Source organism: Suricata suricatta, chromosome 9 (genome assembly GCF_006229205.1).
Source record: "Suricata suricatta isolate VVHF042 chromosome 9, meerkat_22Aug2017_6uvM2_HiC, whole genome shotgun sequence".
NCBI lineage: Eukaryota > Metazoa > Chordata > Mammalia > Carnivora > Herpestidae > Suricata > Suricata suricatta.
This window is the reverse complement of record NC_043708.1, coordinates 80,912,325-80,924,769: the sequence shown is the minus strand read 5'-3', so window position 1 is coordinate 80,924,769 and position 12,445 is coordinate 80,912,325. Positions and strand designations below refer to the sequence as shown.

The 12,445-nt window shown below is 40.4% G+C and overlaps 1 protein-coding gene and 1 non-coding gene across 2 annotated transcripts in view; one reads left to right on the top strand and one right to left on the bottom strand.

Moving 5' to 3' along the window:
- The window catches only part of KNL1 (kinetochore scaffold 1), a 57,205-nt gene extending 50,314 nt beyond the window's left edge, over positions 1-6,891 (bottom strand). The window contains exons 1-2 of the mRNA XM_029952596.1: positions 6,785-6,891; positions 806-860 (exon numbers count right to left, since the gene is read on the bottom strand). Coding sequence (XP_029808456.1) covers positions 806-840 — 35 coding nt within the window. The 5' untranslated portion in view covers positions 841-860; positions 6,785-6,891. The remainder of the gene's footprint in view (positions 1-805; positions 861-6,784) is intronic.
- A 366-nt stretch (positions 6,892-7,257) lies between these two features.
- TRNAS-GCU lies at positions 7,258-7,339 on the top strand. The gene has a single exon. It is a non-coding gene; the product is annotated as a tRNA-Ser (tRNA).
- Positions 7,340-12,445: the final 5,106 nt, after the last annotated feature.

Sequence of the window (12,445 nt, the reverse complement as noted above, 5' to 3'; positions counted from 1 at the left end):
TATTTTTGAGAGAGACAGAGCATGGGCAGGGGAGGGGCAGACAGAGAGGGAGACACACAATCTGAAGCAGGCTCGAGGCTCTGAGCTATTAGAACAGAGTTGGACTCGAGGCTCAAACCCATGAACCATGAGATCATGATCTTAGCTAAAGCCAGACGCTTAACGGAATGAACCACCCAGGTGCCCCCAAAAGTACAATTATAGGATAAATAGGTCATAAACCAAGAGACTCTAGCTCTGGTTTTACTACTGTATGATTTTTACAACACGTTTTGAAAGTTAAAATGCCTATGGAGGTCAAACTGGTAATTTAAAAAATGCAAGAAAAATAGGCGGTATTGAGATGATAATGGAGAGTTCCCACTTGGTCTAATCACAGTCATTACTCTGATCAGGTTAGTGGTTGCCACAAGAATATGAGCCCAGTGTTGCTACACTCAATTTTTCAAGAGAAAATTTTAGTAACTAATTCAAAAATGTAAAAACATTATTTAAGGGGGAAAAAAAGAAGTACGTAGGCTACAACAGACCACCAATTTGTGATGCCAATTTTAGACCAATGACTTCATTTCCTTGGGCTCAATTTTCCCATCCTAAACTGAAGGGATGGGAGATGGTCTCTAAAGTCCCTCTTAATTTTGACACTACATATATAAACACAAAGATAAGGCAAAGAGAACTATGATTTTACTTCTTTTCCCTGGAACAAAATGGAAAAAGATTTCAGAAGTTATCAGCTGGTCTTACAGAAAAGTATCTTTTTCTGACAGAGTTTAACACTTTTAGTTACATTGCATGAACTTACTTTTCTTCATTAGCTTCTGAAGACATCCCATCCATTTTTTGAAGAAAAGCTTTTTCTGAAACAAATAAACATTAGAGGTGAGAAAGAAGGAAAATTAATAAAAACTATGAAGAGATTAATAGGAAAATTGTGACTTTAGGATTACTTTCTGGGGGAAGACCAAAAAAAGGGAAGCAAAAGCTATACTATGGGGCTATAAAACAAGAGAAATTTGAGTTTAAACTACCCCATTATAATTAATACTCCTGGAAAATTCTCATATTCGAGATAAAATCAATGACTAACTCTGATTGGGATGATATGGGTATTAATAGTTCAAATAAAAATTCGCCTTTGTTTATAAGATTTTGTGTATTATATAATAATTCAATCCCCAAATGAAATAAATTAGGTATCAAAGTACAGTGAATACATAATATACATATTTATGTTATAAAGATTCAACTATAAGTACTCAGCAAAAAATCTTTAAGACATGAAAATAACATTTAAAAAAGTATAGCTGAGGGGAGCCTACGTGGCTCAGTCAGTTGAGCACTGACTGGCTCAGGCCATGAGTTCGAGCCCTGCATGGGGCTCACTGCTGTCAGTGCAGAGCCTGCTTCAGATCTGTCCCCTTCTCTCTCTGCCCCTCCCCCACTTGCACTTGCTCACACATCTCTCTCTAAAAAATAAACAGTAAAAAACAAAAACAAAAAAACAACAACGTGTAGCTGATCCTGTTTGTGATTCCACGAGTATTTCTCTTTCAAAATGTGAAATAAGAGACATAAACTGAAGTTTCCTCACCTGGTCTTAGTTCCTATCTACACATAACTATACTAAATGCATTAACTTTATTTTTTAAATTTTATTATTCATTATTTTTTCATTTTATAGAGACAGCATGCACATGCACGGGAGAGGAGCAGAGGAAGAGAGAGAGAGAATCCTAAGAAGGCTCCACACTCAGCGCAGAGACCAACAAGAGGCTGGATCCCATGACCTTGGGATTATGACCTGAGCCAAAATCATGAGTAGGATGCTCAACCGACTGAGCTAGTCAGGCGTCCATATGCATTAACTTTATGACATCACTCTAGGTAAAAAAAAAATTTTTTTTTACTGCAGACCTCAGAAAACAGAATAGCTACACATTTTTGCCCAACAATATTAGCATTTCTACCACATAATTAATACCATATACATACCTATTCAGAGTTCTTACTTTAGAAGTCAGATGTTTGACTGACTGAGCCACCCAGGCACCCCAGGATAATTATTCTGTATTTAATGAAAGCTCTTACTTGCAACTATCTCCATCTCACATACACACCCACCCCCACACCAAATAAATATAATACAAGAAAGGAAATATCACATGCTGTTTCAGCACCATAAATATAAAAATCCTAAATAAGAGAGCACAAAGGAGCCAACAATTTGTAGAGAATAATACATCTTAGTCATATTGGTTTTATTCCAGTAATGCAAAACTTGTCCATCAACTTTACAATTTGCCATACCAACCGATTAAAATGAAAAATATGATCATCTCAGATGAAAAAAGTTTCAACTTTAATATCCTTTCATGTTTAAAAAAAGAAGAGCCTAACAAACTAGGAAGAGAAGATAAATTCCTTAATCTAACAAGCCTTATCTACTCAAAAAACCAACAGCATATATCAACTTAATGGTGAAACTGAAAATTTCCCTCTGGGATTAAACAAGTACAATACCTATTTCCAATTCTGTTCTTCACCAAATCTTAGTAGTTCTATTTCCAATATATATCCCACATGCATTATATATATCCAAATGCATTCACTTCTATCTTCCGTGCCCCCACCACAGTTCAAGCTACAATTATCTTTCATGTAAACTACTGTAAAATCCACCTAATGGTCTCCCTAGTTTCATTCTGATCCCCCATAGTCCCTTCTTTACATAGATAGTTATCTTTTTTTTTTTTTAAGTTTTATTTATCTTGAGATAGTGAGAGACTGTGTGAAGGGGCGAGGGGCACAGAGAGGGAGAGGGAGAGGGAGAGGGAGAGGGAGAGAGAATCCCAAGCAGGCTGCATGCTGTCAGTACAGCAGTGTGCAGCCCAACCCAGGGCTTGTTCCCATGAACCGTAAGATCATGACCTGAGCCGAAACCAAGAGATGGTTGCTTAACCGAGCCACCCAAGTACCCTGACAGTAATTTTCTTAAGCATAAGTTAAATTTAAGACGCTCACCTACTTAAAACCCTTTAATGGCTTCCCATGGTACTGAGATTAAGCTCTTCACCAGGACTTAGCTCTGCAAGATCTGGTCCTCACTGGCCTCTCAGACTTCACACTCCATCTCACTACTGTCTTCCTCACTATGCTAGCCACACTGGAATTTCTACTCCTGCACACACAAAACTTTCCCGAGCCCCTGAATTTATATTTGCTATTCTCTTTTGGCAAAAAAAAGCCATGAAAAGCACCCTTTGCAGCACTGTGTATATCTCTTGTAGCATTACCATACTGCAATTTAAAAGCCTGTTATGTAAAGTAGTTATTCCTGTTACTTCCCCAAACTACTTGTGACCCAATAATAAACTCTATGAGAATAAGGCTGGTGCTATTTCTTATGCTCACTGTTATATTCTGAGAACTAACACATGCTTTGTAAATAATAGCTCAATAAATATTTGCTGAATGAGTAATTAAGAAACAATTCTTTTAAGTTACCTTTACTATCACTGACTTGCATAGTTTCTCTCCTTTTGGGAATGCCTTTAAATTCAGTGACATATTCAAAATTCAAAGAGGGGCACCTGGGTGACTCAGTCAGTTAAGCATTGGACTCTGTCTCAGGTCACAATCTTATGAGTTCGTGAGTTTGAGCCCTGCGTTTGAGCCCCACGTCAGGCTCTGAGCTATCAGCACTGCTTCAGATTCTGTGTCTCCCTCTCTCTCTGCCCCTTCTCCACTCATGCTCTGTCTCTATCAACAATAAATAAATATTTGGGGCGCCTGGGTGGCTCAGTCGAGTGAGCATCCGACTTCAGCTCAGGTTATGATCTCACGGTTCGAACCCTGCACTGGGCTCTGTGCTGACAGCTCAGAGCCTGGAGCCTGTCTTTGGATTCCGTGTCTCCTTCTCTCTCTGACCCTGCCCTGTTCACGCTGTCTCTCTCTCTCTCAAAAATAAATAAAAACATTAAAAAAATAAGTATTTAAAAATTAATACAAAATAAAATTCACAGATAAAATATTAAATACTATCAAATCAAGATCAACTAAACACCTTCACTGTTTGAAATAGTCATTGAACACCATTCCTATCTGACCTGCAGACCTACCAGTCTTAATTAAATGAGATTCCTTATTTAAATGAGACCTTATTTAAATGATGAGACCTTATATAGGTCCTCCTTTAAAAAAAAAAAACTCTATTATATAACTACAAGTTCCACTTTCAACAGAAATAGGGTACCCCAGATAATCATATTAAGCGTCATTTGTAAAATGCTGTTATGGTTGAACTTTTCATTACTGCCATATTAACTAATTATTGATTGGTTGTAAAAGTGTGCACCTGGCACCCAACGGTGCTACAGCATACTCATAGAAGTGTCCTAGGATTTAAAATTTTTGAGAGAAACAGCAATTCTTGGCATCTGTGAGGCACCATGAAAACTACTAGTTCAAAATAGTACCCATTTGTATTACATTATTTTTTTTTAATTTTTTTAGTGTTTTATTTATTTTTGATACAGAGAGACAGAGCATGAGAGGGGAAGGGGCAGAGAGAGAGGAGACACAGAACCAGAAGCAGGCTCCAGACTCTGAGCTAGTTGTCAGCACACAGCCTGATGCGGGGCTGGAACCCACCAAACGTGAGATCTGACCTGAGCCTAAGTCGGAGGCTTAACCGACTGAGCCACCCAGGCACCCCTGTATTACATTAGTTTTGATAACATGTTATTGCAAAGTTGAATTTCTGGCAGTTGCTAGGATATGAAACACATACTTTTTGTCAGTGTGGTACAGGAGATGAGGGTGGCAGTGTCCAGTGTGATTCCAAGATTTGAGAAGTTGTGTAGTGTTCAACAGGCAGACATATCCAATTAGTAAACAACTGTGATTATTTAAGAAGAAAATATATTACCCTTTCCTTCAATTTATAGCATATTACTTTTTTTCAGATGGCTACTAAGCAGTTAGGACAAATTTATTACAACTTAACTTTTTAAGTTGTTTGGACTTAATGACTTAATAAATGGAACTATTATGTTCTATGACTTTTTTTGGTTTTTGTTTTTGACCTAAGGGTTCCATGAGTCAAAAAAGTTTGGTAATTACTAGTCTAAATAATCCAGAGGTCTGCAAACTGCAGCTACTGGGCCAAATGAGCCCTTATATGAGTGGGTTTTCTTACATTTTCAATGGGCTGTAGAAGTAAAAAGAAAACGAATACAAAACAAAAAACAAAGAACATGCAACAGAGACCATGCTGGTGACCAGGTGACCATGAAGACTGCAAAACCTGAAATATTTACTATCTGGCTCTTTGTCTACTCCTGCATTTACACTACCAATACCTAGAGTTAAAGTATTCCATTCTGTACACTGATAATAGGCTCTAGACTTGTGCGATCCAATACAATAGCTATTTAAATTTAAAAGAAATAAAATAGAAAATTCAGTTCTTCACTCACAAGGGTCACATTTCAGGCGTTCAGTTGTCATCTGTGACTAATGGGTAACCAACGATGAACAGCGCAAGTATAAAACATTACCATTATCACTGAAAGCTTTATTGACCAGCATTATCAATATCTATAGCATCTTCTACTATGCTCTCTTATTTAGCATCAAACACGTCATCGATACTACCACTCCCAACATTTTATCTATTTGTCTTCTTGTATACATTTCCAGCCATTCATTCACACAGTTAAGAAGAATTATACTGCATTGAACCCACCCGTTAATTAGCAAAATTTTAGACTGACAACTCTGCAAAGCATCTTTCTCTACAAGTTCCACCTCATATGCCCCTTTCTCCAGAAAGCCTCCTTTAGTCTCCAGTGCCAAAAGCATCAAATAAGCGCTCCCTTTTCTGTGCCCCCATCCCACCTTACAATTTCCTATCATCCTTTACATTGTCTTGTATTCTAATTATGTGTGTATATTAATCATTTTCCTTTCTGGACTGTGTGTAAACCCCTCGGGATTAGGGACTCTGAATCATTCCCTCCCAGCCCTAGCACAAGGCAAGGAACCCAATAAATACCTGAAATATTCGAGTGATCCAATTCAATTGAAGTGAAAAGTCTGCTCTGGTTTTGTCTGTCGTATCTCTACAACTTTATCTCAAAAAACCCAATTGACAATACTATTTTGAGAAAATTTTTCCTTAAACTCTTAGTACTTAGATAAGCAGCAAGAAAAAGAGGCTTTAACTCCTAGCTACAAGTGACACTGGAAGATTTTCCAAAACTCGTCTGTGGCGTTCTGATCCCGGCTTTGTTAATGTTCTTGCTCCTGCAGGAACCGAATGTCTGCGCAGTGCTGCTAGCACACGAATCAGACACTGCGAATAAACTACGACCAGTCGAGCTCTTAAAACCACGAATCGCTGTCACTTCAATTTTAGCTTCGAAAAGACCGAGTGGGAAATACAAACAAACTGCCGGGAGTCGCAGGGGGCGAGGAAGAGTCCGGGGGCCTTGACAGAAGACGGCAAGGCGGGGCGCCGCGGACCCGCAATCCATACAGGTCCCGGGGCCCAGGTTGGGAGAGAGAAGTGCTGGGGGCGAGGGGGGGGGGGAGGCCCACAAAGTGCAGGCCCGGGTGAGCAAAGGGCCCCGCAAGCTCCCGGCCCAAGCCTTTCGGAGGCCGCCAGGCGGAAGGAGGGAGCGGTCTCTACCTCCCACCGCGGGGCCTTCAGAGCGCCCTGAAAAAACCTAAAGCCTCCGTCCCGGGAGCCTGGAACGAAAGAGTCATTTTCTTTACCCACCGCAGTCCAGGTGCTTGACAAATGCTCCTTAGACTTTTTGGGGGGGTCCGCGCGGTCCTCAGAAAAAGCCCGCAGCCACCCACCGACTTCACCTCACAACGCCCAGACTGCTTCACTGAGGTATTCAAATCTAACCGCCTAGCTGTCGCACATGCGCAAAAGTGCTTACTTACGCGTCGGCTCCGCCCTTTAGATTCCGGAACAACCCAATACGTGACCCCTTTAACTAAACTTCTTTCCCAATCAATAAATCAGTTTTATTTCCTTCAAAATTATCTCGTTTTCAACCGAATTTTCCTTGGTGCATCCCCACTGTAGATCCCTCACATCGTGGGAGCAGCCATCTTCTTTGGATTACTTGCTATAAAAACGATCGGATCTTTGTTTCCGTACAAAATGGCGGCCTCCACAACATTGCGTCACATCCCTCTAGTATTACTCCCTATAGCTACCAGGAAAGCACAAGCTTCTGGGACGAGGTGGCCGAGTGGTTAAGGCGATGGACTGCTAATCCATTGTGCTCTGCACGCGTGGGTTCGAATCCCATCCTCGTCGGGTGTGACTTTTGTTTGCCTCCGATGGACGTAATTTATGTGCGTTAAAACACCTGATTATTTCAATTACAGATTTACTAGTCAATTTACTCTGGCTTCACAATGTTAAGTTTTGTCCGAAAGCCTCTTTTGGAGCATTGTAACCTCACAGATAAAGAAGACAGGGAAAGAAACATCCCAGAACACGTGTGTGCTTTGCAGGGTTAAATGACGTGCTTCCAGGAGCAGGCAGAGAGCAGCCGGGGGCTCCTTTCCCCGAGCCTGACAAACCTGTCGTGCTTGATTTAATTTCATTTTATATGAACCAAGCAACAGTACACAGATTTCTACCGTTATTGCCATCCCTATATATTCCAATGCTGGTCTGCTCCGTGTTAATTAACCTAGCTTCTGCATGATGGAGTTTAATTGCTATAAACTCCTACCCTAGGGTTTTTAATACCTGTTCTTGCTAGGAAATACCAGATTTCACCGCAAAACCTACTTGGAGGCACAGAATTGAAGATTCTCTTCCAGCTCCCAGCAGGCTGCATGTGCGCAAGGAAAGTATACACTGGAAAATATTAAAAAGATGTTGACAACATACGAAACCTTGGTAGTATCTGGAAGCCAGAGACTGAAGACCTGAAATATGGCTACCTTCCCAGAGAAGAAAGTGTTAAACCCTCTCTCAGATTTAAGAGGGAGGCACAGGGGACAGAAAAAGAATAGAGGGGTTCCCCTCTTCAAAGGTCATCAGGTAGATTCATTCAACTCATATTTAACCTTTGTTTATCTTCTATTTATTATCTACAGGCACCACAACAAATTATATCACTTTAACTCATCATAACCCTATGATCATGATAGACATTTCATTACCCATTTGTACAGGCGACGACACTGACAGATAAATTTGTCAGAGGTTATACAGCTTCTTTAACTGTGTAAGAAAGTGCAATGTAATGCAAGTCTGTCCAACTCTGGTGGGTCTTAATCAGCATCTAATACCATAATGCAGGTTAGTGTTTAGTGCTCATTAATCCCTTGCAGAAATGATTTACATGTTCTCTTTCTCACAAGGCTGAGCACACTGCATAGTGCCACAGAACCTGGCAGCTAGCTGGTGCTTCCACAAGGTTTACAGCACTGAGAGTGGAAGACAGAAGCCCCTGCTCTGCTGGCACCACTGGTTCCTCCCACTTTCAACCCATGTCCCTTGGGAATGTTGATGGCTCCCTGAGTTGAGGGCTTTGGCTCACCCCAGCGCCTGTCTTCAGCCTTGCTCTTCAATCCATTCACCACCTTGGATGGAAGATTTTTAGTCTGATTTCCACACACTCATAAGGTGTCCGTGGATAGGATTCAGTTGGCTATTTGGTGGGAGGAAAAAAAATGTATTTTTATTTTCACTAATCTATATTGGAAACACTGCCTTCCATAAAGGTAAGCAACAAACTACAGTAATATTAACCTTACCTGTGATTTTGTTACCAAGAGAAATCACAGATATTTTTATATCCCATTACCTGCTCATAACTACTTCAGAATAATAGTTATTATACTTGCCATTAGATCTTGTAATGTTATGCATTCCTAAAGAAGTACATACATTATTATATTATTGTAACACAGATTTTAAAAAGATTTTAATAACTGTATTCCAACATAACTGTTGCTTTTCAATTCCAACAAACTTAATTTTATGCATTTAAAAACAATATTCTGAGAAGGGACTCAACGTCTTCAGCAGACTGCCAAAGGGGTCTATATCACAAAAAAGGTTAAGAATCTCTGAGGAGACTTTTCTAAGGCACCCTGAAGATACGTGATCTTAGCCTGTTCTGAATGAGGCCTTCTCTTTCTGCACAGATGCTGTTCCTATTCCCCTGAACCTCCTTCCAATTCACCCCTGCGTGGCTGCTCCTGGTCCTCCTTCAGATCTCACCTTAGATATCATCCACATCAGCAAGCCTCCCTCTTGCCCTGCAACCCACAGCTCCTTCTTGGATACCCCGCAAATAGACCCTGTGCTCTCTCTTGCTTCCAGGCCTTTGCACTTCTCCTAGTTGCTCCTGTATCTCCCTGGGTTTCCGCCAGCCCTTGCCAGACAGTGTTTAAATTGGCTGTTAGGACTGCAACCTCTCTCAAGACCGGCAAGCCTGCATCATTTCTCTGAGTTTTGCTTGCCCTGGCAGTGACCAGTGCCTACGGAAAACTGATAGTCTATCCATGTGTCTGGTCTGTACAAATAAAAACTGATTGGATTACTTTCTCAAAGGAAAATCTTCATCTCTAGAAATCCTGATAATACAAAGCACTTAAAGTGTCTAGAGAAGAAAAAAAAAATGTGAGTGGAAGCTCACTTTTCCATTCTTCAGTTCTTTACCTGTTTTCATGCTTAGTTCATTGTGGTTTCTTTCATAAGAAATTGCAGTGATACTCATCATGACAATCCCAGGTTTTGTATGTCTCTAATCTCTCTACCTGTAAGAACTGTGCTTATTTTAACTTTTTCTAAGAGAATCAAAAGAACCAAAAATGTCCCAGATTATTTAATAGGCCACAATAGGCACCAAGAAGGGTGAGGAGGCGGACGGGATGGACCTTGGTACTTCAGTACCAAGTACAGCAGTAAAAGAGTTAGAGGCGCCATCTACTGGCAGAGCTGCAACTGCAAGAATTGAGCAAGGTACTTCTACAGGAATGGCTCCTGCCTTTGGAAAGATCCCCATCACTCCTAGAAATTTGTCAATACACCACAGGTCAGGGAAACCGTTCTCTATCAACACCAGGGTCCTTCCTCACAAGGCCTGTCCTGAACTATTGCAGGACTCCTCAACCTGTGGAAGACCACAAGAGAAAAAAATCATTGCACAGTCAAAAACACTATCAAGATATTTCGGCTCTTTTTTACTTTTCAGTGGCAGAGAGTGGGTCTTCATTCTCCAAATCCAGCTTCAGGAAAATGCATTCTCTTCCAAGAATGAGGTCCTCTGTGAGTAAATGTCCAGTGTTTAGTTGGTGATGTTTAGCAGCACTTCCAGGACATAGTTTTGAAGTAAGAATTGAAATCCAATGAAAAAAAATTATTTTAGTGTGCCTCCAGTTTGATTATTACCTCTTGCAAGAAAAACCCAAACTTTGAGCTGCAAGACTCACAAAGATTGGTTTGGAGAGGCAGGAAATGACAGAAGTCTGTTCCTCACCATTAGGAAGTATGGTCTCACTGAAAAACCATTTGTAGGAAAACAGTCATGACAAGGTCTGAAGAAGTTCAAGAGTGAATCAAGGTATTCTCTTCACTCAGATAATTTCCTGAGCTGCATCCTATGGTGTGAAAGCATCCCCCTTGCTATAACAGCTTCTGGGAATGCCTAAATAATGTTTTCATCCTGAAGATTAAATAGCAAAAACTGAAAGTTTTTAGTAACTTTACTATAAAACTCCAGTTTATAGTAACCTTGCTTAGGAAAGACAACAGGAATAAATGCCAATAGACTAGGGGAACAACACTTGCTATATCCCCTTGCTTTGTGTTTTCTGCTGAGGTAGCTATGGATAGTTAGCAAACAACCAGTTACACCTTTCCTTCCCATCACATTGAGGGGGAACAATAATCCAGATTTCTATTTTTTTAATGTTTGTTTATTTTTGAGAGAGAGAGGGAGAGAAGGAGCATGTGCATGTGTGAGGAGGGATGGGGGGGAGGGAAAGGGGGGGGCAGAAGATCCAAAGTGGGCTCTGTGCTGACAACAGAGAGCCCAATGCAAGGCTGACTTCAGGAAATGTGAGATCACGACCTGAACTGAAGTTGGAAGCTTAGCCAACTGAGCCACCCAGTTACCTCCAGATTTCAAAATTTCTAAATTTCCATATAAAATCTTCCAGAAAGTAGTAAAACTGATAAAACCCAACCCTAAAAGTGCAAAGTTAAGGGATGAAGGCAAGCACTGGGAATGTGACCAATGATTCCATGGAGTTAGCAACAGAAGCAATCATTGGCTTTTTTATTGTGATACTATAGGGCAATAAGGTGGGTTTTTTTTAAGATTTTTAAAAGTTTATTTATTTTGAGAGAGAGAGAATCCCAATCAGACTCTACACTGTCAGTAAGAGATCATGAACTGAGCCTAAATCAAAAGTCACACACTTAACCAACTGAGTCACCCAGGCAAATGCCCCTGGGGCAGTAAGTTTTTTATGTTTCTCTTTGGGTCATTGGCTTTCTCAAAGATTCTGATTTTCTTAAATTTTTTTTTTTTTTTTAAGTAGGCTTCAGGCCCAGCACAGAGCCTGACCAAGAGTCAGACTATCAACCAACTGAACCACCCAGGGACCCTGATTTTCTTGAACTCTTATCTAAATGTTTTGATTTATCTTTATCAATTCCTTTAGTAACTACTTAGAAGTGTTACTGATGGACAAATGAAAGCTGCACTTGTTCTGAATTATGACAGCTTACTGAGTGATTAAAATGGACTATTGAGACAAAGTCATCTAAATTATTAATTTTCTGATAACTAATATAGCTATGGATTTAGAATTCTAATTTTTAAATTCTTGAATGACACAGAAACTTTACATGTGAATGTGAAAAAAAAGTTTTTTTCTAACTTTTAAAAAGTTGAGGGGCACCTGGCTGGCTCAGTTGGTTGAGCATGTGACTCTTGATCTCAGGGCTGTGAGTTTTGAGCCTCACATTGCATGTACAGATTCCTTAAAAATGAAATCTGGGCACCTGGGTGGCTCAGTTGGTTAAGCATTTGACTTTGGCTCAGGGTATGATCTCACGGTTGGTGAGTTTGAGCTATGCATCGGTGAGTCCTGCTTCTCTCTCTCTCTGCCCCTTGCTCACTTGTGCTCCCTCTCTCTCCCAGAAAATGGATCAATCTTAAAAAAAAAAAAAAGTTGAAATAGATCCGTGACAATGGTTTCTGTGTACTCATTGAAAGGTTCACTGCCAATAAAGTCTCCCTTCTGTGACTCAGCAGTCATTTTTGGTGTAACCTCGCGAGTAACAGAGGCAGCCTTTATTTCAGCATCATAGCCTAAACAGAATTGTCTTATAGCTCTAGAGACTACAAGTCTGAAATCAAGGTGCCAAGAGGGCTGTGAAGGTGAATCT